The sequence below is a fragment of the Drosophila busckii genome, chromosome 2R (genome assembly GCF_011750605.1).
Source record: "Drosophila busckii strain San Diego stock center, stock number 13000-0081.31 chromosome 2R, ASM1175060v1, whole genome shotgun sequence".
Lineage (NCBI taxonomy): Eukaryota > Metazoa > Arthropoda > Insecta > Diptera > Drosophilidae > Drosophila > Drosophila busckii.
This window is the reverse complement of record NC_046605.1, coordinates 16735733-16760294: the sequence shown is the minus strand read 5'-3', so window position 1 is coordinate 16760294 and position 24562 is coordinate 16735733. Positions and strand designations below refer to the sequence as shown.

The 24562-nt window shown below is 36.3% G+C and overlaps 4 protein-coding genes across 4 annotated transcripts; all 4 read right to left on the bottom strand.

The window, feature by feature from the left end:
• Nucleotides 1–17174: 17174 nt before the first annotated feature.
• On the bottom strand, nucleotides 17175–17913 carry LOC108594872 (ficolin-1-like). The gene is made up of 2 exons (XM_033295029.1): nucleotides 17354–17913; nucleotides 17175–17304 (listed from the first exon to the last, which is right to left on the bottom strand). Exons 1-2 carry the CDS (start codon nucleotides 17911–17913, stop codon nucleotides 17175–17177), a joined length of 690 nt encoding a protein of 229 aa, XP_033150920.1.
• A 435-nt stretch (nucleotides 17914–18348) lies between these two features.
• Nucleotides 18349–19180, bottom strand: LOC108595434 (ficolin-2-like). The gene is made up of 2 exons (XM_017980665.1): nucleotides 18622–19180; nucleotides 18349–18564 (listed from the first exon to the last, which is right to left on the bottom strand). Exons 1-2 carry the CDS (start codon nucleotides 19176–19178, stop codon nucleotides 18432–18434), a joined length of 690 nt encoding a protein of 229 aa, XP_017836154.1. The 5' UTR covers nucleotides 19179–19180; the 3' UTR covers nucleotides 18349–18431.
• A 560-nt stretch (nucleotides 19181–19740) lies between these two features.
• LOC108594873 (ryncolin-4-like) lies at nucleotides 19741–20506 on the bottom strand. Its single transcript, XM_017980011.1, has 2 exons — nucleotides 19926–20506; nucleotides 19741–19870 (listed from the first exon to the last, which is right to left on the bottom strand). The coding sequence occupies exons 1-2, from the start codon at nucleotides 20504–20506 to the stop codon at nucleotides 19741–19743; spliced, it is 711 nt and encodes a 236-aa protein (XP_017835500.1).
• Nucleotides 20507–21086: 580 nt separating this feature from the next.
• LOC108595433 (ficolin-1-like) lies at nucleotides 21087–21929 on the bottom strand. Its single transcript, XM_017980664.2, has 2 exons — nucleotides 21333–21929; nucleotides 21087–21275 (listed from the first exon to the last, which is right to left on the bottom strand). Exons 1-2 carry the CDS (start codon nucleotides 21914–21916, stop codon nucleotides 21143–21145), a joined length of 717 nt encoding a protein of 238 aa, XP_017836153.1. The 5' UTR covers nucleotides 21917–21929; the 3' UTR covers nucleotides 21087–21142.
• Between the last annotated feature and the right edge of the window lie 2633 nt (nucleotides 21930–24562).

Sequence of the window (24562 nt, the reverse complement as noted above, 5' to 3'; positions counted from 1 at the left end):
TTGGTTATACGCATTTTAAAGCTTTAAGAGAAAACACGAAGTCAACTATAGTTTACGATTTCATACTTTAGTTTTAGTTGCTTATGATTTTAAGCTTTGCTAAATATACATTTTGAATTATTTTGAAATTTTAGTTTTGTTTTACTTTTACTTTGAATTATGCAGTCTATCGACAGAACTCAAAGACTGAATTATGCAAATTTATAATAACGAAACAAATGCTTTTAACAAACAAATCCAATCATGTTACCACAAGAGTTTTTCAACAGAGAATTACAACAACACTTGCTCAACTTAAGTACTAATAGCAAAGCATTTGAGGTAGCGCATAATTTAAAGTTTATTATTATTGTATACACAGCTGCGACTGATTGCATTTCAATTGATTTAATTGATTAAGTTCCTGAGTTGAGTTTACCACGCATACCCAAACTATAAACCTAACCAAGTATAACGATTTTATATAATACCTATATATGAATGTAGTGTTGTGACGAAATATAAAATTCGCTTGTTTATTATGGGAAAACTTATATAAATGTAATACAAATTTTTCAAGGTAAACGAACTACAAATATTGCATAGCGTTTAGAACAAAATTACATTTAATAATTATACAACAAACTTGGAAACTTCTTAGACAAAAACGAAGCCAAGTAAGTGGCAGAGATGACAAATTTTCAAGTAATTCAATATAGCAAGCAATGCAAGTATTCAAACCGATTAATTAAAATGAACCAAACATAACATCAAGTTGGATTTCAAAGCATTTACTCCAAATAAGAAAAATTAAACAATTTCGGCAAATCAAAATCAAAAAAACAAAAAGATATTTAATAAACAAATATAACAAAACTTTGGCATTAACGCAAAAATATTTAAAAATATATGAAAGGTTTGGAGTTACTTAAAATTAAGCTAATTAATACTCGAATTACATACATCAAACAATTTTCTCATATTTATCATGCATACATAAAATTAATCGTCTGCTTTTTGTGTTGCTTTCAAATGAAAAATGGTAAAACAAGAAGCAAAAAGCGTAATGCATTTAGCTTAACATAAGCGAACCTATTTTGTAATTATTTAGCATACAACATGCATAAACATAATCATAATTTTCTACTTAACTTTACTCAAAACAATGCATAAATCAAAATTAAATCTCCATTGCATTAAAGCAAGCAAACAAACAGAGAAACACTTAGAGCAACAATAACATTCAACTTCGACGCACATCATCGCAATTTAGAAAGCAAGAAAGCGAAAAATTTAAATTAACCACAAGAATTAATGAAGAAAACATTTAATCATAAGCTGCAGAAGTTTAACACGCATACTAATCCAATCGCTCCTTCTTACTTACATTAGTCGAAACAAATACTAAAATACATACATAAATGAAATTAACAAATTAACATGCATTACATATATTAATTATATACGGATGAGTAACATCTGAGTAATATTCAATTTGTAAACCCTAAGCGCGGCATTATAAGACCCGAAATCGAAGCGAAACCAAAAAATTAATGAATACTTCAAAATATGTGTATTACTAATTACAAATTACAAAACATATATATGTATTAACTATATATTAATATTGAGTGTATTGAATTGACAAAACATCTGCATTTACTAACAGACACTGAACAAACACAAACACATACACATAAACACTCACTCATACATACATAGCGCAACTCTTAAGTGAGTAAAGCATTTTGATCAAACTTAACTTAATCACATATATACACACCCATACAGATGCATTAATCAAGCAAAGCTAAAAAACTTTTGTCAGTTTCAGTGTCTCAGCTAAACAAAATTCAACCACAACCAAATAAAAAACTAAATAAATGCCAATTTATGTTGGATAAAATAAAGACTTGATTAATTTTAATTTCCAGTTGGGATACAAAATGTTGGAATTCGATCATAAAGGAACTTAAGCAAATTAACAGAAGAACAGACCCAGCTCTCTCACTCTCTCTCTCTCTCTCTTTCTCTCTGAAGAGGTCTGTCGTCTAATTAGACAGCAATGTCTGAACTCTCTCCAATTTGCTTTTCGAACTTGGCGCTTTGGCTTTATATAATTTTTAAGCAATTTTCACACTTATATATATCTAATGTATATGTGTGTGTAGCTCTGCAGCAATTTAGTAATGCAAATATCGCTAGCGCCACTGTAAATACGCAAAGCGTAAACAATACTCTAGTGTTTTCAGGGGTGTGTCCTTTACTGCTGCATTCAAGCGCAAAGCTCAACAGGCTGCTCCACTAAATCAACAAAGTGAAAACCACAAAATGCCGATAAGAGCCATAGCGAAGCAACCAACCAACCAACATGCTTATGCGGCTATACTACAACATACACACCACCCCCCACTACCTCCAGCTGGCGGCAGAAAGCCAACTGACCCGCATAGCGGTATATAATATGCATGTAAGTATGTAAGCAGGAAAAGCCAGGCGAGGACACTAAGACACCACACCAGCTAAGCAAACAAATACGCTCACAACTTTCATATACATACAACAGACAATGGACACTGAAGGCACTGAAGCTAATGGGGCTGGGTTGCTTGGGGATCCACTTTATGGGCTTCGTTATGTGTCCTTAGCTGGCGCGACGTTTGTTGCTATTTAGCTGACCTAAACAAGCGGTGGCACTGGACTTGGGCACTGGGGTATATGTAGTACTCCCCGAAAGCTATAGTGTAACGACAGTTACTTTTATATTGTTGTCCTTCTTGTTGCCAATGCTGTTATCGCGCTGGCGAATGCACGCTAGACATGCAAGGCAAATGGCTCTGGGGGGTGGTGGTAGCGTTCCTAACTGAAAAGCCATGTTCGAATCGAATGAAGTAAGCTACAAATATTTTATAAACTATACATTATGTCAATCTATCTTGTAGCTCAAAGCGCTGCGAGTCTGGACTGCTAGGAATTTAATTGTAAATACTTTGAAGGGCAGTCTGAAGTTCGTACTCAGTCAAAAATGTATGAAAAACAAATTTAGTTATTATATAAATTTTAATTAAATAAATTGTGCTCATTTGTAGAGCAATTTATTAAATGCTATACGCAGCAAGCGCTGCATGCATCAAAAATAAGCCAAGCGTAGCATAAACTTAGGCGCTTGCTGTTCGGAAATAAAAAACATTTATATTAACTTTTTAGTTTGTACAGCTTTTTCAAAAACTAAAATCAAAAGCAATTTTCTAGTCCTCTGTTTTATTTATTCATGCATTTCTCTAATAATTTGCATTTTTATTCTTTAAAATTAAAAATTATTTATGCCTAAAAGTAAACCTTGACTCTAACTTCTGCTCCTTGCCTAATTAAATTTTTAATAAACGAAATGCTGTATTTGATTTAAGGTACATTACTTTCAGTCCCAGTGCAATGCGCTTAATTCTGTTTAATTGCTTTGCATTTATATTTGTATTTCTTTTTATAACAATTATGTCTTAGCAGTCTGGCATAGTAAACTAAAAACAAATTCCATAACACCAACAATATAAACTTGACACCCAATTGTTACTACTATTTTATGACGGTGCGAGTCAAGTGGCAAACTATTTAAAAGTTGAACTTAATTTGCAGCTTTTGTTTGATTTGTCTCGACTTTTAGTTTTTATTTTTTGTTAACAGTTTTGTTACCATTTTATTTGCTCGTGCTGTTCATTTGGGTCTAGGGTAGTTAACGTTTATCTACACTCATTTGGCGTGTTTGTGTTTTTCAAGCCATAAACCTAGTTTACGGTCAGAGCTAGGTAAATAAACTATTTGCCATTGTTGTGCCTCATGTTTGTCATATCGATTTTGAATTTCATTTTACACAGCAAACAGAATACAAGCGAATGGCAATAAATTTTAAAATAAGCTATTTAAAAATAAGTTTATTTTAATTAAATTTTAATTAGTGTGTGCCTGAGGTATTTTATTTTTCTTCCCAAATTATAGCTTATTGGAAAAGTGTTCAAATACACAATTGACGGCACAAATTATGGCCTCCATAAAAAAGTTGTTGTTGCTGCTGTTGTTGTTGTTAATTTAGTTGTTTGTCTGCCTTGGCTTGGCAGCATCTATTTTTAAAATCAACAAACAAATTATGAGCATGGAAACACACACAGACATAAAAAATAGATATATAGCTGTGCTTTGCGCTATGTTTAGCTTGCTTAAGTATTTTTGTGATTTTTCTTAATCATCATAAATTTGAGTTAGTTTTACCCAATGGCATTTGGCAGTTGGCCACCAAGGCGACAAGCCAGAACTTTCCCAACGCATTGGGGAAACATCAATAAATTAGAAATGTTTAGCTCAACTGCCTTTGGCGCTCTCTCTTTTAGGTTAAGGTGAGTGGGTGTAGGGGGGCTCCAGAACTTATTATCAGCGTGTTGCGGCTGAAAGAATTCTTTGCCGTTAGCCATAAGTTTCTGCATTTAATGGCCGCCTGCTGTTCAAGTGACATTTTTTGGGGCAGAGCTATTAAGTAATGTATGTTCTGGATCTGGTGGTGGGTGGTGGGTTGTGACTGTTTGCCGCACGGGGATGAAAGTTGGCGGATGCTGCGCACACATCATCAAATCAGCGCAGCCCAATGGCAGTTTTTGCAAGGGATGTAACGCCATTTTGTAAATGGCCATTTTGGCAAAATAAAATAAGGAGATACCTTCCACTCCACTTGGTTGAATGCAACAGCAGCAGCAGCACACCCTTAAGCAATTAGCGTAATTAAATGAAGCGTGTAAGCACATGCTTTACTTAATTAATTTGCGACATGCCATTCGTATTCATTATGTACTGCTGCAATTGAAAAGTTGACACTGTTGCCACTGGCAACAAACATTGATGAAGCCAATCAGCCAACAATTGTTCCGACAGTCGAAAAAAGAACTGAGCCAAGAACTGGCAACGTACAAATGCAAATAAGTGTGTCATTAGGCAGTCATAACTGTCATCGACAAAACAATATAAATTGTGTTTTCGGTCGTCAACAACAACAACAACAACAACAACAACAACAACTGCGCAAGAGAGCGAGCGCTACAGCGCGTATACGCAATTTCTATACAAACACTTTGCTAAATTTCCCCATGGTGTAAGTTAAAGCACAAAAACCTCAAAAAAAATGTGTGGCATGTGTGGCGGCAAACTCTAGAATTATGTTAATGCTGCTGTTGCAACCAACTCTGTGCCATATTTAATTACAGTTATTTTTGGGGCTGCCACTGCGTGTTCTTAGCCATGTTTGCCGAAAATTTACGCTACTCTTGCAACACCAATGGGGCACATTACACATTTAATGCTCCCACACGCGCTAATTAAACTAATTACAAGTGCCTATGTGTGTGTGTGTGTGTGTGTGTGTGTGTGTGTGAGTTTAACAAAGTCCAGCTGTGAAAATAGCTGGAGTTACGGCATGACTGCGAATATTTCGCAGTAAGCCAATAAAGTCTATAATTTAATTAATTAATATTAATTAGCAACAATGTAGAGGACAGAAATTTGCTCTCTATGCATATCGTATGACTTACTTATTGCAGATAGAGCCGATAATATACTTGGCATGCCGCAAAGGTTGTTAAACATAATTGTTAAAATCTCGCAGTTGGCTTTATGGCCTAGTTTATGAAGGGCCATCTATCATGCCATTCGTAGCTGTCACATAAACCACAAGTTTTGGCGCAGGGTCAATAACTCCATCAAGGCTAAGGCAGCGGCGCGTTCGAGCCATAATTCATTTGGCGGGGCGCAGGAGTCGCAAAAATATGCAAAAACCGAAATCGCGACGGCAAACGAAATAAATGGAAATGCGTTCTCGGTTTGCCGCATGCTCAGTGGAGTGGGGTGGTGTGGGGTGGGGGGTACTGCTAGTAAATGTATGTCAACTAAAATTAATTACAGGCAATAACGTCATTCCTGTCCGGCTGTGCTTTTTGCTGCTTACTGCACAGAGACAATAACTGAAGGAGCGAAAGCGAGGCTAACATTTATGGGCAGGCCTTTGCCAAAAAAAAAAAACAGAAAATAAAATAAAAAATACAAAAACACGTTTGAGGACGACAATGTACGACACAGCAGCGCTAAAAATATTTGCCGTGGGGCAAATAGAAATAAAAGCGACATACTTTGAGGCGCTGCGACCAGAAGCCCAGCAAAACAATTGCGTGTATTTTGGCGATTAACATGATATGCGGAAATTTCTATACTGCAACAAGGGGCAAACACAAACACACGCACACACAAACATAGATAGCAAGCACTTGGCCAGCCAGCCAGCAACAACAAATGCAAATAAATGTTGAGTGCGACACTGCGCAAGCGTTGCTCCACCCCAAATGCTGATATACACATACATACGAGTGTGTCTGTGTGTGTGTGTGTATTTGAACATTGAATTGTGTTTTTTTTTCCATTAAGTATACCCAGTGTGAATTAAAAATAATGGCGTATTAAGCTGTTTAAGCAAAACATACTTGATGACATTTGGACGATCGATAGTTTTCGATAACAAAGCTGTCATGTGAATGCCAAACGTTTATTCAAAAATTAAGCTGCTGCTATACTAATACTTATTTTTACGCTTGTTTTTTATTTTACACAGTATTAACTATTCGTTACTTAGAATTTTTAATTTGTGTTTTCGTGTTTTTTTTTGCGCGCGCGAATAAAAATTATATTGCACGAGCTATTTGTTATGTTCAAGTGTGTGTTGAAGGTGAAGAGAGAGACTTCGTGCCAGGACACACTGGCAGGACCTGTCATTCAGTTGCTGCACGTTCGCAAAGTAGCAGGAACTAAGAGCTTTGTACTACTTTATGGGTGTGAAAAGGCATTGAAGAAATTACTTGAAATTAAATAATTTTGTGCAACAACAACAACTTGAAAAAAAGTGCGCTAATAGCAGGGTGAACAGACGAAATTAACATGCACAAGCTATCTATTAAAGGAGAGTCTTAATTCGTTGCTAACTAATGACAAAGGCAACCAGAATAATTGCTTAACATTTCTTCAGGCAGCAGTTGGCGTGAGAGATCGCATTAATTGTTCCCCGCACGCTTTCTCTCTCTCTCTCTCTCTGTATAGCATACTTTTGTGAGTTATTCAACACTAGCAATATTAAATGGAATTTTTTATTTTATAATGACAAATATTTTGACAAATTTATGGCAAATTGCTGCCAAATTATGGCAAAGAAAAGCAAAAAGCATGAAGCAAAGAATTGACGCTGCTGAAGACGAAACGAAAATAACTGCAAAAATAACAAAACTAATCTACGCTAATAAATTGTTAAATAAAACACTAAAAAGCTTGTCGCGTTCAAAGAATTTCAAAAAACAAAAACAAATAAACCAAAGAAAATGGCTCTATTAGACGAAACACAAATGCTGAGCAAATATTAAAAAAGATATTAAAAATAATACGCGTTTGTTTCCTGGTGCTAGGTAAAAAAATTTCCATTTTAACACACATATTCTGTTTAATGTCTGCTAAGGTGAGTAAAGCTTTTATAAATAAATTAAATGACATTTCTTTGTTGTTACTCAACTTATTAATGTGCAGACGTGGGCGTTGCGTCTTTTCACGTCGAGTTTGAAAATTTTTACAGCATTATATTTGTTTATAATGTTGCCGAACAGAAGGGCATTTGGTGTTCGCTTTAAAGCGGTTTGCGTTTCGTTACCTGTTTTATTTGTGAAATTTTTCATTTCATTAAGTGTTTGAAAATTTATTATGCAGTCTATAAAATTTTATGATATGTCTGCGCAACAAGCGTCAGAGCAATCAAATAAAACAGATGAAGAGAAACAAACATAAATGTTTTGTGGCTGATATGTCAGGTGAGGGCAAATGAATTGTTGCGACTAATGTCGAGCCATCAAAAGCCATCATTGTGCAATTTTATGTAGCACATAAAATTAATTGCCATTCCCCCACACACACACACGCACACAGAGACACAATTTAGTTTGTCGTTGTATTTTTTTTATGAAATATACATAATGTGAATTTGGACTCACTTAGCTTATGAGCTAGAAAACTAACAGCTACAGTATAATCTCATTAGCTGTATCTTAGCCAGGCCAAGTCTAATCAAGCTAGCGACAAACAGCTGTTATAGCCAACCCGCCGCCGCTCCTGCCCCCCAGCAGCTGAACCGGTTAGACGCAGACTGGAGCGTAGAGCGAGCGAGCGAGCGTCAGGTGGCTTCAACAAAGAATGCATGAAAAAAAATATAAAATATTTTTACATAAAAACCAAATCAACGGCTTAAATGAAATAAAAGCCAAGACAAAGAACAGCAACAATAATCAACTAATGTCAATAAATTAAGTCAACAAAAGTGGTCAGTGGCAGAGAGCGGACCGACCGACCAACTCCACCCCATAAAGTCCACAACCAACTATTAGAGCCAATCGAACTAAAGACTGAAACGGGTTTCTGTTTTCCTCATAGCCGCATAGACAATGAAAACTAAACCACAATTTAGATTCAAAGTTTCAAATTCGTGAGCGTCTGCAAACTATTTACATATATGTACATATATATCTGGTATATATATATATATATATAGATTTGTAGTATCTGTTACCGTTGCTGCTTTGGTTTCACATTTGTAGCAATGAATTTACATTTTTTGGCTTTTTGTTTAAACTATTGTAACACATTCTTCAGCCGATTGCCTTTGATTTCACCTGCTGTATTAGCGGCTATGTTTGTTTCATTTTTTTTTTTATATCAGTTTCAAAACAGTTTTTTGGTATCGTCTGCCTTTTTAATTTATTCTAATTGCTGCATGCTGTCAACAAACGGCTTTTGTTTATGACAAAGCACGAGATACGCGAAAGATGAGCACACACAAAGTTAATAATTGGCCATGAGTAGTAGGTTGTGAACTAGCCAAGTTATCAATTTACAGTTACAGCAAAAATATTGAATTTAATTTAAATGCAAAACTGGGCTAGGCAAAGTGCTTGATTTATCAGATTGTCTGGGCATTTGTTGTATTGATGTAAAGTAAAATTTATGTACAATATTTTTGGAATTAATTGCTGTCAAAGCGGCGCAGGCGCAGACGCAGACGCAGGCGAAGGCGAAGGCGCTGGCTGTGTGGCAAGTAACTGTGTGCCACGTGCTGTGGCACTTGCGAGTCTTAAATTAATTGTTATGACGAAAGGAGTTATGCAGCAGCATTGTTGCTATTGTTGTTGTCATTTAATATTTATGTGTGCATGTGTGTGTGTCTGGGCAAGTAAATTATTATGACTTTCACGCCCCAGGCAAAGCTAACAACGTCATACACAGCGAGAGACTCACCGCGAGAGCGAGCGAGAGATGATTAATAACCAGCATGGTAATAATTCTTTTAGCTCATAGATACAATGGCTTACTTGATATTGGTGCTTGTTACAGTTACTCTGACATTGTTAAGCATCTGCCAGATATTATTGTTAAGCCATAAGGCATAAGTTAGAGACCAAAGCGGAAGCCAATGAACCGCAGACGCTCGACTGTCTGTCTGTCTGTTTGTTTGTTTGTCTAAGCGCATGTATAACTATATAACTAAACTGCCAATTGTTGTTATTGCTATTGTTGTGTGCGTCAGTTGCTTATGCTTATTATGACAGCGTTCAATTGCTCAAGTGACGCCTGAAAGTCGAGCAGCCGCCGCTGTCGCTGCCGACGCTGCCGCATGTATCTGGCAGTAACTGTGCGTGTATCTATGCGCAAGTATCTTCAGTTGGCTGGCCTTTTGTGAAAGTGAAAACCCACAAGTGCTCTAACTTACACATAATTGAGTTAGCCAAAGCTATATACATGCGCATATATATTCACTTATGTATATGAAATAAAAATTAATTTGGAAAGTTTTGCTCTAAAATCACTCATACAGCAATTGTTGCTCTAATGTGCTTAAACAATTTAACAACAATTAGCACACACACACACACTCGCTCAACTTTCTTTCGTGCTCAATCGCTGCGGCGGGACAAATTTTCAAATAAGCGCAACGAATGTTGCTAACAAAATAATTAGATTCTATGATTTGTGTGTGTCTTGATTTGATTGTCACTTAAGTAATGTGCATTTGATTTAGTTTTATGCGACTGCAATTGCATTGCATTGAATTTTAATTGTGCATCAAAATAGACCAAAGGCAATAAAATAAACCAAGCATTGAGCTATGGACTTGCATAAAGAACACAACACACACTCACTTTGTTAACAATTACACATTCAGCTCATTTACCATAAACACACACACACAAAGGCACACCCACACACAGACAATGCACAGCGGCCTTTCGATTATTTGTCGCATTGGGGGAAAGGTAGAGCGCCCAGCAGAGACTTGTAGACTCGTTTGATTTTCTTTATGTAAAGCGCGTAGATTTGTATTCCAAAACCGATCAAAATGTGCCTGCATACGCAATTTATAACAGACGCGAGGTGAGCCGCATGGAAATTGCTTTTGTCACCTCAGCGCCGAGCTGAAGTCCAAACTGCGCTCCAGCCTATTAGTTCTAATTAAAATTTAATGCTTGTTGCATTTCTTTTTTAAACATTTTATAGCTTTACTTAAGTGCAGCAACAGCTAAGCTGCAGCTTTAGTTTTTTTTTACATTTATTTTCGAGTCAACTAATATGCTCTAGCGTTTGCTTTGTAGCGCGCACAATAGCAACGCGTTCTGTATTCAATTTGAAAATGAATTTTAAAATACTGGGCCGTGGCATACGCGCTAAATAATTTATATGGTAATACATACACACCTCGCAAACACACACACACACACACACTCACATGCATACATACGTTAAAGTAATAGTTTAATCAAATGTTTTATACATCAAATCCGCAGCTTTGTTCAAAATGTGTCAAGCTGTGTTAAGAAAACATTTGCTCAGCTTTCAAACAGCTTCAACTGCTTAGCTTGAAATACAATTCATATAAAATAAGCTGAGCTATAAATTTAATAAACTATTTATTAATTTATGCGCGTTTAGTGTTAAAACCAATATTTACTAAGGCAAATGTCTTTACTGAATTTCTTCACTTTGTTTAGTTGACAAATGGCGCCGTTGCATTTGATTGTAGCTATTACTTTTATTTTTTTATTTGCTGTTACTATTTATACAACAAAAGCTTAAATTTTTGTGCATTTGCCAAAACAAGAGAAACTGAAAAAATCAGTGAAAATTTGTTGCTTCGCTTCGCGCGCTGAAAACGAGTCACATTTCAAAATTGACACTTCAAACGCCGCGTTGCCAAGTGTGTTGTTGTTTTGTTTTTAAGTATTTTTTTTTATTTTCTACTTTTTTTTAAGATAACCCCAAAAGCATTTAGGGAGAACGCACATGAGGCAGAATGCTAACAATGCGCCAACTCGACTCGTAAGCATTTTGCTTTTTCTATTTCTATTTCTATTTTATTTTATTTTATGTTAGATGTATTTTTTAAAGAAATTTTTTTCAACATTTTTATTAATTTAAATCTTCAGATATTCAGAAAAATTATGGCCTAACTTGTAAGCAAATTTAGGCTAAAAGTGCGTACAGTTGACTATGCCAACGCTTAGATGAAAAACAGCAGCGTTAAGTATTTAAGTAGTTCATCAACTACAACAACAACAACAACAAATAAATACTTAAAAAATTATTGATTTTGATTAAATCTTAAAAAAATATATTTAATTTAGCTGTTGAAAACATTTCATTTATGTTATTTAGTTTGTTTCTAAGTTTTGCAGCAGCGTCATGTCGTCATTCAGTCATTCAATCAGTTCAATGACCAACCGTTGCGGACACGCAGTCGCTTCGTTTTCAGCTTTCATCAATGGTCGCGCTACATTGGCCACAAGGCGACAGCTACAGATACAGATACATATGTATCTACCCATGCTCATCAGCTGCAGCAGCAGCAGTAGCAGCAGCGACGCCGACGTATGCCTGACGTTTTTCTATGGCTGCAGCAAAAGGCAAAGAGCACAAGAAAATAAAATCAAATGAAAATTATAAAAAAAAGAAGAAAAAATGTCACACGCGGCCAGCGCATTTAGTTCAATTACATTACAAAAGACAGACAAAGAAGCTTCTACAACTTGCAACTTGTGTGCAGGCCAGAGATACATTTAGAAGAGCAGAACTAAAACCAAACTAAACCAAAGCAAACCAAACGCTTCAACAGCAACAATTACATTTTTTTCGTCGCCTTTGCGCGCAGCTATTCAGCAATTTTTACCGTTGACATTCTATTGAAAAGTATTCGGAAATTGTAAGCAACGCCTCGCCGCGCCTCGCCTCGTATCTGTATCTTTAGCTAGAAGCTGTAGCTGTGTGTGTGTATCTCTCAGTAGCTTGCAGTTCATTTGCATTGATTGCCGCTTGGCCAGGCGTCATCAGCATCAACTGTAAATACCACAGAGCTTGAGTCATGCCGCTTGCGATTTGCGACTCGTCTGAGGTTCTCTCAAAAGACCTATGTGGACTTGAGATAAATATTACAACTTACAGCTGAATTGTATCTGAGTCAGGCGGCAGCATTATGAACAGCTCGCATTTCTATATGAATGTAAATTTCTTGGTGTGGCAATAACTAAGAACGAATTGTTGATATAATATACACTACTATATGGCTGATAATATATGTATGTATCTGGCAGGGGATTTTCTCAGATTTGTGCATAGCAATAAATTTAATTGATTGTTGATTGATTTAATTTTTAACTTTATTACTTTATTGTATTTATTTTTTTAACTCGAAAGTTATCTAATTTGCAGAGTTTTACTAATCAAAGGAAATTATTCAAAGCCGCAAATTAATTTTTTGTATTGTAGTCAATTTTATGCAGCAGAATTAAAAAATTTCGCATCAAACTAAATTGCATTGATGATAATGATCAACAGATTAAATCAAAGAGCTGCAGGCCTTGGCTGTTATTTTAGTTATTAAGCTAAAATATCAATTTAAAATAAATAAATGAATTGATTAAATCAAAGAGCGCAGCTTAAGCTTATAAAATATATGCATATAAAACTGAAATCAGCGCTGTCAGTCTATTAACCTATTTGAAAAGATTAAAAAATATAACAAATTGCATTTGGCAAATAAAAAAAAAAAAAACTGCGCTTAGCCTATGAATGGGGTGTGCTGTAGTTGTCGTTGGTGTGTTGCTGCTGTAACTGTTTATGCTGCAGTTGGTTCTGCTCTAGATACGCGTATCAAGTTGAGGCATTGAGCGCAGTCAATAAATATGCGACCTTTGTGCTGACCTGTGAGCCAAAGCTAAACATTTGTTTATACGAAAAGCGCGCCTATCAATAATAAATTGTGCCTATGGCCGAGTCAAAGTCTAACAGGCAATGTGGCACAGTTGTCAGCTAGAGTGAGAGAGAGAGAGAGAGAGAGCGAGGGGCAGCAGCAGAGGTTGCCGCATATATTTAACATATGCAACATTTAATTTGAATTTGCTTGTATTTTTTCTTATTTATTTTGTTGCTTTTGTGTTTGTTTGTTGTGTTCGCTGCGGAAGTTGTGGCAAAAGTTCAGAAAATGCATATGAGATACGAATACGAAAACGAAAACGAATTGCAAATACATGCATATATATGTGTGTGTGAGTGTGTGTTTGTGTGTGTGTGTGTTTGCATGAATTGGCACAAACTGAAAAATTTGTTGATTTGTCAGCGTTGCAATCAGCTGTTGGTGCAAAGTCCTTGTGCATCTTCCGGTTCAAAGACACCTGCACACAAACACACACGCAAGCACACACACACACACTCACACAGATGTATATGTGAGCACACCTGTCTAGCAAGTCTGGCTGTTAAATCTAGCATTGTAACGTAGCTGCAACAAGTTGCAAGTTGCTCACAGTTCGCAGCGCTCGCAGTTGCGTCAAGCCATAATTCTATCAATAAATTGCTGTGCAGCGTATCTGCAATTCGTTCAATTTATTTGCTGCTTGTTTAATATGCAGATTGTGTCGCTGACTTTAATGCTTTGCAACATCGTCGATCATTTTAGCTGCGGCTCGGCGCGGCGGCATGGCTGGTGGCATGCAACATAGCAGCGTTGCACAAAATGCATGTTGTACAAGCGTTGTCTGCTTGTAAACCTGCAACACAGCCTGCCACATGCAACCAGCAAGCAGCAACCAGCCCAGCGAATTTTCTTGGCCACATTTTTTAATTAAAGAAAAAAAAAACATATCGAAAATAAAATAAAATATAGAAAAAAATACATTTTGATATGAAAAAGGCAAGGCAGCGTCTGTGGGTCTCTGCGTGTGTTGCCGCTGCTGCCACTTGCAACCGCTAGTGGTGGCAATAAATGTAAAATTAACTTTAAAAGTCAAAAGCAAAACTTGCGCTGCAAGTAAGCAAACTAAATTGAAAATATATTTTAAGCCATTAAGCTGTTGCAAGTTTTAGCACATCTCTAGTTGCAACAAGCTGCAAGATCTCTACACTTGCCCCACTGCTGCTTGTGTGTGTCTGTGTGTGTGTCAAGTTTGAGTTACGCTTTACAGCATTTTACAGATTGGCAACATTAATTTTAATGCATTGCTTAGCGCACAAGTGTCTTGGTCATGGCATAGGGTATGCCCAATAGGGTATATAAATTCATTATATTAAATCTAATGTCTAATCAAGTCTACATAAATTTACTTAAATATCAAATTCAAGTTAAACGAAAATTTTAGTTAGCTTATCTTGCTTTGTGGCATGTCAAAAATTATGTATTTTGGGGCGTGGCCAGCCAAACACATGCAGCTATGGTTACACACACACACACACACACACACACACATACAAACGCGCTGCTTGGCTGCTTGGACTTATCGTTAAGTGCGGGGCCCAAAGCGTTGATAACCCTTGACAACCCAAATCGTCGTCAGCAGACACAATTTACATACATAATTTTGAACGGCAAAACCCTAAAGTAAAAAGAGAAGCAGAAAAAATAAAACACCAAATGGGAAAATCGTTTAAAAATGCAAATGCTAGCACATCGACCAAATAGTACTCGTATTTATTCAAATCAGTCCAATGCCATTGGTTTGCTTTGTGGTTGTTGTAGTCATTTCCTGGCGCTGCATTTGTCAAACGGCGCGGAATTAATGAACCGCAGCCAAACAACTGACGATTTGTATCTCATGGATACAAATAACAACAACAACGACAACAACTGTAACAACTGCAGACTTTACGCACGCGTGAAATATTTTCACATGGCACTCAATTTATATGCAGGGCTCTCCAGCACAGCACCCAATGCTCGAGTATGAACTCCAACTTCAACTCGAACTCGCAACTCCAATCCAGTTTCCATTTTTTTTTGTTTTTTTGTTTCGTGGCAGCCCACGGGCCCCCAAGCCGGCCAATTGGCCAAAACTCTGTGTTCACCTTGTGTTTGTTGGCCATCCCATAAATATCAACTTTTGTGCGCTCTCAAAGTTCGTTAGTGTCGCCTTTGCAGACATTACCAGACAACATAACTATATAGAGCGTATCGACTGTCAGCAATATAAGAAAAAAAAAAAAACTAAATGCTTAATTTAGTTGTTATACTTATATTAAATAAAATAGTTGTGCTGAGCATATTAAATATATTTAATGCTGCAGTTGTTATTCATACATTAAATAGACCAAATAGTTGTTCAGCTTTTACTCAATATATTTAATATTTGATTATTAGCATGCAATTGTATGTAACAAAATAAATTTTATGTAAAATAATAAATTATTTTTTATGAAAAAATATGTTCCATAATCTAAATATAAATGTAAATATTTTATAAGTATTTTATATTATAGGAAAGTAAAATGATTTGCTTATTTATAAAGTAAAAAGATTTAAAACACAATTCTTAGCATTGTCTTGCGATTTATTTAATTCAATTTAATTAAAAATATTTATAAACTTAATTTAGTGCTTAAATATTTATTTTGAATGCAATTTAAGTTGCTCAATGACATTCATTAGCTTCTATTTAATGAGTATCTGACCGTCGCTATCTGCAAACGCTGCCTGATATTTTTATACTGTAATTTGTTTGCCAATATTTGACAGGCATCGTTGCTTTTATATATACTTGTACATACTATATCTGCATTTTGAATAGGCCCACAGTGGGGTCTTACCAATATTTACAACTTTAGCGGCGGAGCGAGCGCTCAATATAAAATACAAATTGTATGCCATTGATTCGATAGTTCGATTTAACGTGTGGGTATGCCAAGAATTTATGTAATTTGTAACTTTGAGGTTCAATTAAAATTCTATTCGTACAGCAAATTGGAATATGGGTTAGGTCGCTCGAGCTGTGCTGTGTCTAGCATACAATAAGTAAAAAAAAAAAATATAAGAAATACCTTTCATTCCGAACATAAGTAATATGAACTATTTGAGGTTCATTGATAAATGAAGTCAACTGCGCGAAATGTTGAAGCAGCAACTGAAAACGTGTGTGCTGTCAATCAAGCAGAGATCATACTATATAGTATTGTTATGTCTGCGCTCTTGTTGTTCCTAAAAAACATTATTTACTTTGCACACAATTGTCGCTGTAATCAATTTCAAGAACTGTCACTTTGACACCGAAACGTTTATTCATGGCTTCTGTGCTCAAATAGCAAAGACAGCAACAGAAACAGAAACAGAACCAGAAACACTTTAAAAGCAATTTTTGTTGCATTGTCAGCACCACGAATTTCACATACGCTAACAGACAAGTTCAAACTTCAGCTCTTGGCTAAATTGTCTGAGCGTATAGAAGATTTATCATTGGGGACAGTAAGAAATGAGAGACATTTTATCGCTTCCAGTTGGTGGCTGTTCTATTCTTTTTAGCTTTTGACAAATATTTGTACATTTGTTTGTTAGTCGCTTTGCCAGTTTATTTGTTTGTTGCCTGCTAAAGTGTTTGTTTGTTAACACTTTGTAGGTGGCAGCACCTGCTTGTCTTCCTCCTACTAACAAAAGATACTCAAGACACTGCGCCGAGTGTGAGCGTCAGCCAACTGAGCAAACATTTGCCTGTACTGATTGCAATATTTCCCTATATATAAGAATTTTAGCAGACATTCGTTTTTATTAAATATTTAGTAAAGTTAGCAATTCAAAAGCTGCAGATCACATCGAGATAGACCAAACTTCAGATTAGTCGTATCATCATTTGCACAGTTTTGTAGGCATAGTTCAGACCTCTCCATGTATGCCAGGTACATCCACGTGCCAGCTGATCCATACCATATTCACCACTCAAATAAAGTCCATTCAGATTGCTAAGAAGAAAGTCAATGCCAAGTCAACTTGCCAACCTATGTAGCTTACCTCATATAGCAATTGTTGTGCCACCGAGCTCCTGTGAAGAGTGAAGCACAGTTATGTGTTGAATTTGTATCATGATCTCTGTCGTAGGTGCTAAACTTCATGCTGCGATGCCAATCAAGAGAATCTCCAGCACTGCCTGAATATTTTCTCAGCTTATTCAGACCATACAAGTTGGCCTCGTTGCCAATAGCAAACTCATCGTATCTGGCAAAGCGTTGCTCGCCATCGAAATCCTTCAGATAAACATAGAGCTCGTGACGTTTCTCGCTCGTAATCTCATGCAAGTGACTGAGACCTATCCAGAAACTGCCGTCCAAGTCGCCAAAGCCGCGCTGATAAGAGGACCTGTTTCTATGGAAGTTGACGTCGACGCTAACACGTCTTTGTATCACCAGCCAAGGTGATCCTTTGAGCGAAACATCACAGTATGCCGAGATGACTCTACCGCTGCTCAGGCTTATGTTGTAGATGCCATCCGTTTGGGCATTTTGGCAAGAGCTTCCCGCACTTTCCACAGTTATAAACAAAAGTGGCAGCAGAGCATTAAGCAGCGTTTTCATAATTCAAAATAATTCTGATTCCGTTGTCTATAGCTTGCTTGTCTTATATAAGCTACAATTAAATTATGGGATTTTTTTTTTTGTTTACCAGCAAGATAAGATTGAGATTTTGCTGGCAATAAGTCAGCTTGCAAATTGATTTCTAATATGCAACAAGCATTTTGATAACGACTTACAGTTAATATAAATTACTCTTTCTTAATTCTGATTAAATTTTTTAATTATTCACAGCATCAATTGCTTTTTTTCTATTATCTATTTAAGTTTAAACATCGATAGTGAACAACAGTTCTCAATAAGCTAAGCTAAATTATTAATTAATGCCTTAAATCTAGTTACTGCTTACTTTGGTCTTATCAACATTAAAACATATTTACAGCCATAAATTAATCCAAGCTATGTTAGCAACTTCTAAATAAATAAAGTCCGTTCAGATTGCTGCAAAGTTTAAATTTATTCACAAATCTGTTGCAATTATTTATATAAAATTGTAATTATTACTTTCGAGCTGAAAAACTTTAGGCTACTGGTCGTATCATCATTTGCACAGTTTTGTAGCCATAGTTATGGCCTCTCCATGCTCTCCAGCAATTTCCACGCGCGAACTGATTCTGACCATATTCACCGCCCAAGTAAAGTCCGTTCAGATTGCTGATAACAAATTCAATGCAAAGTCAATTGAAATACTCTTAAGTCCATGCTGCTTACCTCTCATGGCAATTGTTGTGCCACCAAGCACCTGTATACTCTATAGCGCAGTTCTTTCCATTTAGGTCATTATCTCTATCGTAGGTAGTAAACTTCATACCGCGATGCCCAGTAAGCGAGTCTCCAGCAGTGCCTGAATATTTTCCCAACTTGTTCAGACCATACAGATTAGCCTCGTTGCCAATGGCAAATTCATCGTATTTGGCAAAGCGTTTCTCGCCATCGAAGTCCTCCAGATATATATAAAGCTCGTGAGGCTTCTCGCTCGAAATCTCATGCAGGTTATTCAGGCCTATGAAGAAGCTGCCGTCCAAGTCGCCAAAGCCATGCTGATAGGACGACCAGTTCCTATAGAAGTTAACATCGACGCTAACACGACGCTGTATCACCAGCCAGGGTGCTCCATTGAGAGAAATATCGCAGTACACCGTAACGACTTTGCCAGTGCTCAAGCGAATGTTGTAGGTGCCGTCCCAGTGCGCATCCTGGCAAGAGTTTGCCGCACTTGCCACAGTTACCAATAAGAGTGGCAGCAGAGCATTAACGAACGTTTTCATGATAAAGAATACTTATGATTGCACTGCCTATAGCTTGTGTCTTATATAGCGCATGCTTCAAAATATGAGGGGAATTTTTTTTAATTTTTTAGCAGCAAGATAAGATTGTGGTATTGCTAGGAACAACTGAGCTTGCAAATTGCTATTTAACCAACAAGCATTTTGATTACAACTTGCAGCTAATCAAGCTTACACTTTGCAGGCAAAGTCTGGCGCAGCCGACAGTGCTAGACTCTGTACACAAGGTAATAGGGTTCGTTCACTTTTTTGTTCACTGCCAATATCACTTGGGCGTGGGTTCACTTAATTTTAGTTTCAGCTACAGTTTTCTTTTTGTTTTAAATTTGAACATCTCAACTTTGGCTTTAAAATTATTCTAACTAAATTATTCAGTACATTGTTTATGATTAAAATAATTTTTTTAATATATTAATCGCCAGTTTGATTAAACAATGAACAACTCTACTTTATAGAACCTGTCTAGCTTCAAATTTTACTTAATTAAACTAAAACACAAATGCATTGTTAATGTTCAGTTTATTTTATTAAAGAAACTTCCTTACTATCTCGGTCTTATCATCATTTGTATATATTTATAGCCATAGAAGTGTCCCTTCCAACTATACCAAGATGTGCCACGCCCAAATTGATCCAAGCTGTAATCACCTTCCAAGAAAAGTCCATTCAGATTGCTGCAACGTTTAAATAAGTTAGTAAATAAATTTACATTTGTTGGTATCAACTTACCTTTCATGACAATTTTTATACCACCAAGCACCGGTAAAGTTCACAGCACAATTTGTTGCATAAGCCAAATCATTGTCTTTATCGTAGGTGCTGAACTTCATATTCTTATGATAGCTCAAAGAATCTCCAGCATTGCCTGAATAAGTGCCCAATACATTAAGGCCATACAAGTTGGCCTCATTGCCAATTGCAAACTCTGAATATCTGGCAAAAAGTTTTTTGTCTTCATAGTCCACCAAATAGATATAAAGCTCATGCCGCTTGTTTGTCAAAATATTGAGTCTGTTTAGTCCAATGAAGAAATTGCCGTCCATCTGACCAAATCCTTGCTGATAGGCTGTCCATTTTCTATAGAAATTCGTTTCGATATTCGTGCGTCGCTGTATGACCAGCCAAGGATCTCCAGTTAGATACACATCACAAAAAACATCAATGACCTGGCCGTTACTCAGTTGTATCGTATAAATGCCATTTTTTTTGGGTTTGACGCTGGTGCAGGAGTCCGGATAGTTTTTCCTGGGACTCAATTCAGCACTGGCTACAGCCAGGCACAAAAACAAAAGCAGTACTACAGCTTTCATGGCTAGTCAGCAATAACTTGGCCGAAAGCTATGGACAGTGGCTTCTTATATACCAGTTGTTCAGATATATATTGGTTGATGATTAGAACGATTAGATTATTGAAGGGCTTAATCCACATAAGGACTGAGATTAGCCTTGAGATTATATTAAATTTATGAATGCAGAAAGTAAAGTAAACACAGGTTTAGCTTTACTTAATTTATATATATGAATGGAACTGCAAGACTGCAACGAAGTAAATAAATTTCTTTTGTAACCAAGGTGATTCTCACAGTATAGCGATATGACTTTACCGCTGCTCAAGTGTTATAAATATCATCCGATTACGCAGTCTGACAAGAGCTAAGGCGAATCTCAGCATTAGACTCTGTACGCAAGATTATAGAACTCCCATTATTCTGTCTCATTGTAGTTGCTGGCTTATTTCTTGTGATATAATAATCATAATTAAAGATTATTTTTATTCACATAATCAATTGCTTCTTTGTATTATGCATAACGTCGATTGAACTATAATGAACAACTTCACTATGTAGAATCTTGAATGTTGAATTTTATTCAAATTAATATTCACATATATGTTTCAATTATTTATATAAAATTGTAATTATTACTCTTGAGCTGTTGTTGAAACTTTAGGCTACAGGTCGAATCATCATTTGCACAGTTTTGTAGCTATAGTTATGACCTCTCCATGCTCTCCAGCTATTTCCACGCCCGAACTGATCCTTACTAAATTCACCGCCCAAATAAAGTCCGTTCAGATTGCTGAAAACAAATTCAATGTAAATTCAATTGAATTACTCTTCAACCCATGCTGCTTACCTCTCATGACAAGTGTTGTGCCACCAAGCACCTGTAAACTCTACAGCGCAGTTCCTTGCATCTCTGTCATTATCTCTATCGTAGGTAGTAAACTTCATATCGCGATGCCAAGCAAGCGAGTCTCCAGCATTGCCTGAATATTTGCCAAGTTTGTTCAGACCATACAGGTTAGCCTCGTTGCCAATGGCAAATTCATCGTATCTGGCAAAGCGTTTCTCGCCATCGAAGTCCTCCAGATAGACATAAAGTTCCTGCAGCCTCTCGCTCGTAATCTCATTTAAGTTATTCAGACCTATGAAGAAGCTGCCTTCCAAGTCGCCAAAGCCACGCTGATAGGCGGACCAGTTCCTATAGAAGTTGACATCGACGCTAACACGTCTTTGTATCACCAGCCAGGGTGATCCATTGAGCGAAACATCACAGTACCCCGTGATGAGTTTACCGCTGCTTAAGCGAATATTGTAAATGCCGTCCCGGGGCGCATCCTGGCAAGAGTTTGCAATTAACGGATACTCCTTCCAGCGTTCCAAGTTGGCACTGGCTACAGCCAGGCACAAAAATAAAAGTAGTACTACTGCTTTCATGGCTAATGAACAATAACTTTGGTCAAAGCTCTGAACATTAGTTTCTTATATACCATATGTTTAGATATAAACATTGATAATTGGAACGATAAGATTATTAAAGTTTTGATATAGTATAAAATTTATGACTGTAGACACAAGAAAGCAAAATTATTTATTTACTTAGATCTTAACAGATGTTAGTAGATGCAGAAAGATAATTTATATATATTTCCATTGAAACTTCAAATGATAGTATTAGTTGAGTACTGACTAGTTTTGATTAAATTAATAATTTATGATTGCAGCAAATTACTTAACTGCGAAATAACCGTATCAATAATATTTCAAGTAGCGGCAGTAAACAATATAAGTATATATTTTATTAAATAAATAAATTTCAAAGGAATTAAAAGAATCAATCAAATTTTAATAAATCAATCAATAGAATTGGTTGAACCAAAAACGAAATTCTTAGAATAAAATCTATAATAATTACGACGCATGCAATTTTTGGTTTGTGGTTTGAGGCATTTTTTCTCAGTGCATAACTTCCTAAGCAATGTGAAGTTATCGTTTTGGTTTTATATTTTCAGCTGAACAAAAACGCTGATAAATAAATTTTTCACACTATGCAACACAAGTTCAAGTTCTGACTCGACACCAGATATAGCATTGTGAGAAACATTTATAATATATATTTTTGATGTCATTAAATAGGGACAACTTACACACACGCACACACATATCAATATATATATATATGTATATGGTGTATATCCGTTTGCGCTGCTTCATATCCAATAACCGTGCCCCAAAAGCTTTTGTTATTTATCATATGTGTATAAACATAATATACACATGCGACATATTATCGCAGTGGCTACCACACTAAGTTACGATTACTTGGGGTCTGGTCTGGTCTTCCGATGACTCAATTGGCGCACAATGGGCAACTCTCAAGTGAAGGAATTAAGCTCGACGAGTGAGCTCAGGTTCGCCACCACACACACGAGACTCTCTTATTCATTCAGTAATTCTAGGCAAAATCAGCTGATTCCTGCACTTTTCTACTACTCAGTATATATAGTATATATATTGTATCGGATAACCAAGCGCCGTCACTTGAATATCATTGTATGTGCCTCGATATACTTTTATATTTTATTTGATTATCATTTTGGTTTCTTTTTTTGATTTGTCTGAGAATGTGGTGGGAAAATTTGAATTCGCAGGCATAAGTAAAATATTTCATATAAAACATATGTATATATGTGATTATGAAATGTATTTTACGGAAGTGGCAGCTCGTTTTGCGTTTTTGCATTTGTGCATTTTGATTTACGAGCAAACAATTCTTGTAATTTATCAGTCACTGCTTAAGCAATTATGTAATAAACTAAGCGCTGGCGCTGGCGCTGGGGCTGAAGCTAATCTAGGAAGCCTTTGCATTGAAATATTAATTAACTAAATAAAATTATGATGGATGAATTGAACGGACAGGCGGCGTTAATTGCATACACATGGCGAAAAAAACAAGTTTCAAGATTTGCCAACAGAAATCGTTTAAACAAATTGAATTTGCATTTTGCAAACACCTTACATGATCTGCACATAAATATTGATATTAGGGTGTGTCAGCACATTTGTAAAATTATAAATTTATGCAGCATTTAATTTGAAAAGAGAAAGAGAGAAAGAGTCGCAAAGTCGCTGAGCTAAAAGCTTTTAAATTTTATTTTTATACAAATGACTGGTTGACTACCCTTATGCTTTTAACTGCTTCTAAGTAAAGTGCACTTAGACAAGCTTATATTACTCAGAAGCATAGCGTGAGTCACCCTAATCTCTTGGCCAGCCGCAGTGCCTGCTTGGATGCTGTGGATGTGGCACGCATTTGAAAAATAAAAAATTCAAATTGTGTGTGCAAGTGTCGTGGCAATTGAAATGCATTTCAGCCAGCTAAAAGCAAATCGAACTGTGCACTAAAATGTTTTTATAATGAGTTAATAAGCGCACACCTGTTGACTGCAAATGCAACAATGAGCGAAAGAGAGAGAGCACAGCTGGCGTTGTAATTAAGTGGTTTAGTTGAATACAGCAAGCGACAAAGCTTGCTTGATAAATCAAAGTCTTTGTTTTATATCTACTAGTATTATTACTATTATTATTGTTGCATTTTTTTTTTTAATTTTAATTGCTAATCGCAACGATTTGTAATGCTGCGCTAAAGTAATTTATTTATCATTAACATTACACAGTGTTTCGATTTACGCTACCAGCATATGCAAGTAACTATGCAGCTAACTGAGAGTAGCGCCAGCAGCGACTGCGGCAGAGACTTGTTGCATTTAACATTGGATTGTTATATTGATTGATTACAATAAGCGGCACGTCTCTTAATCGCATGTTTTTGATAGAGCTTGCCACAAAGTTGCAACAAACTCTGCGCCGACAACTCAAATTTGTTTGCTGTCGAAAATATTACAATTTTCATTTGTAACATTTTCGCACGCGCTTCAAACTATGTGCGTCTGTATTAAAAGTGACGAAAATAAATACGCGGCAGCAACTAAAAGATACACACAGCCAAGATAGACGGCCAGATACTTTTTAGGCACTTTTACTACACAACAACAACTGTGCGAAGAAGAAGAGCAGCAGAGT

Excerpts from the sequence above, each read along its gene's own strand:
- LOC108594872 (XM_033295029.1), bottom strand. The coding sequence starts at position 17,913 with ATGAAAACGCTGCTTAATGCTCTGCTGCCACTTTTGTTTATAACTGTG. Across the intron at positions 17,305-17,353 it reads CACAACAATTGCTATATGAG|CAATCTGAATGGACTTTATT; the intron begins GTAAGCTACATA and ends CTTTCTTCTTAG.
- LOC108595434 (XM_017980665.1), bottom strand. The coding sequence starts at position 19,178 with ATGAAAACGTTCGTTAATGCTCTGCTGCCACTCTTATTGGTAACTGTG. Across the intron at positions 18,565-18,621 it reads CACAACAATTGCCATGAGAG|CAATCTGAACGGACTTTACT; the intron begins GTAAGCAGCATG and ends ATTTGTTATCAG.
- LOC108594873 (XM_017980011.1), bottom strand. The coding sequence starts at position 20,506 with ATGAAAGCTGTAGTACTGCTTTTGTTTTTGTGCCTGGCTGTAGCCAGT. Across the intron at positions 19,871-19,925 it reads TATAAAAATTGTCATGAAAG|CAATCTGAATGGACTTTTCT; the intron begins GTAAGTTGATAC and ends TAAACGTTGCAG.
- LOC108595433 (XM_017980664.2), bottom strand. The coding sequence starts at position 21,916 with ATGAAAGCAGTAGTACTACTTTTATTTTTGTGCCTGGCTGTAGCCAGT. Across the intron at positions 21,276-21,332 it reads CACAACACTTGTCATGAGAG|CAATCTGAACGGACTTTATT; the intron begins GTAAGCAGCATG and ends ATTTGTTTTCAG.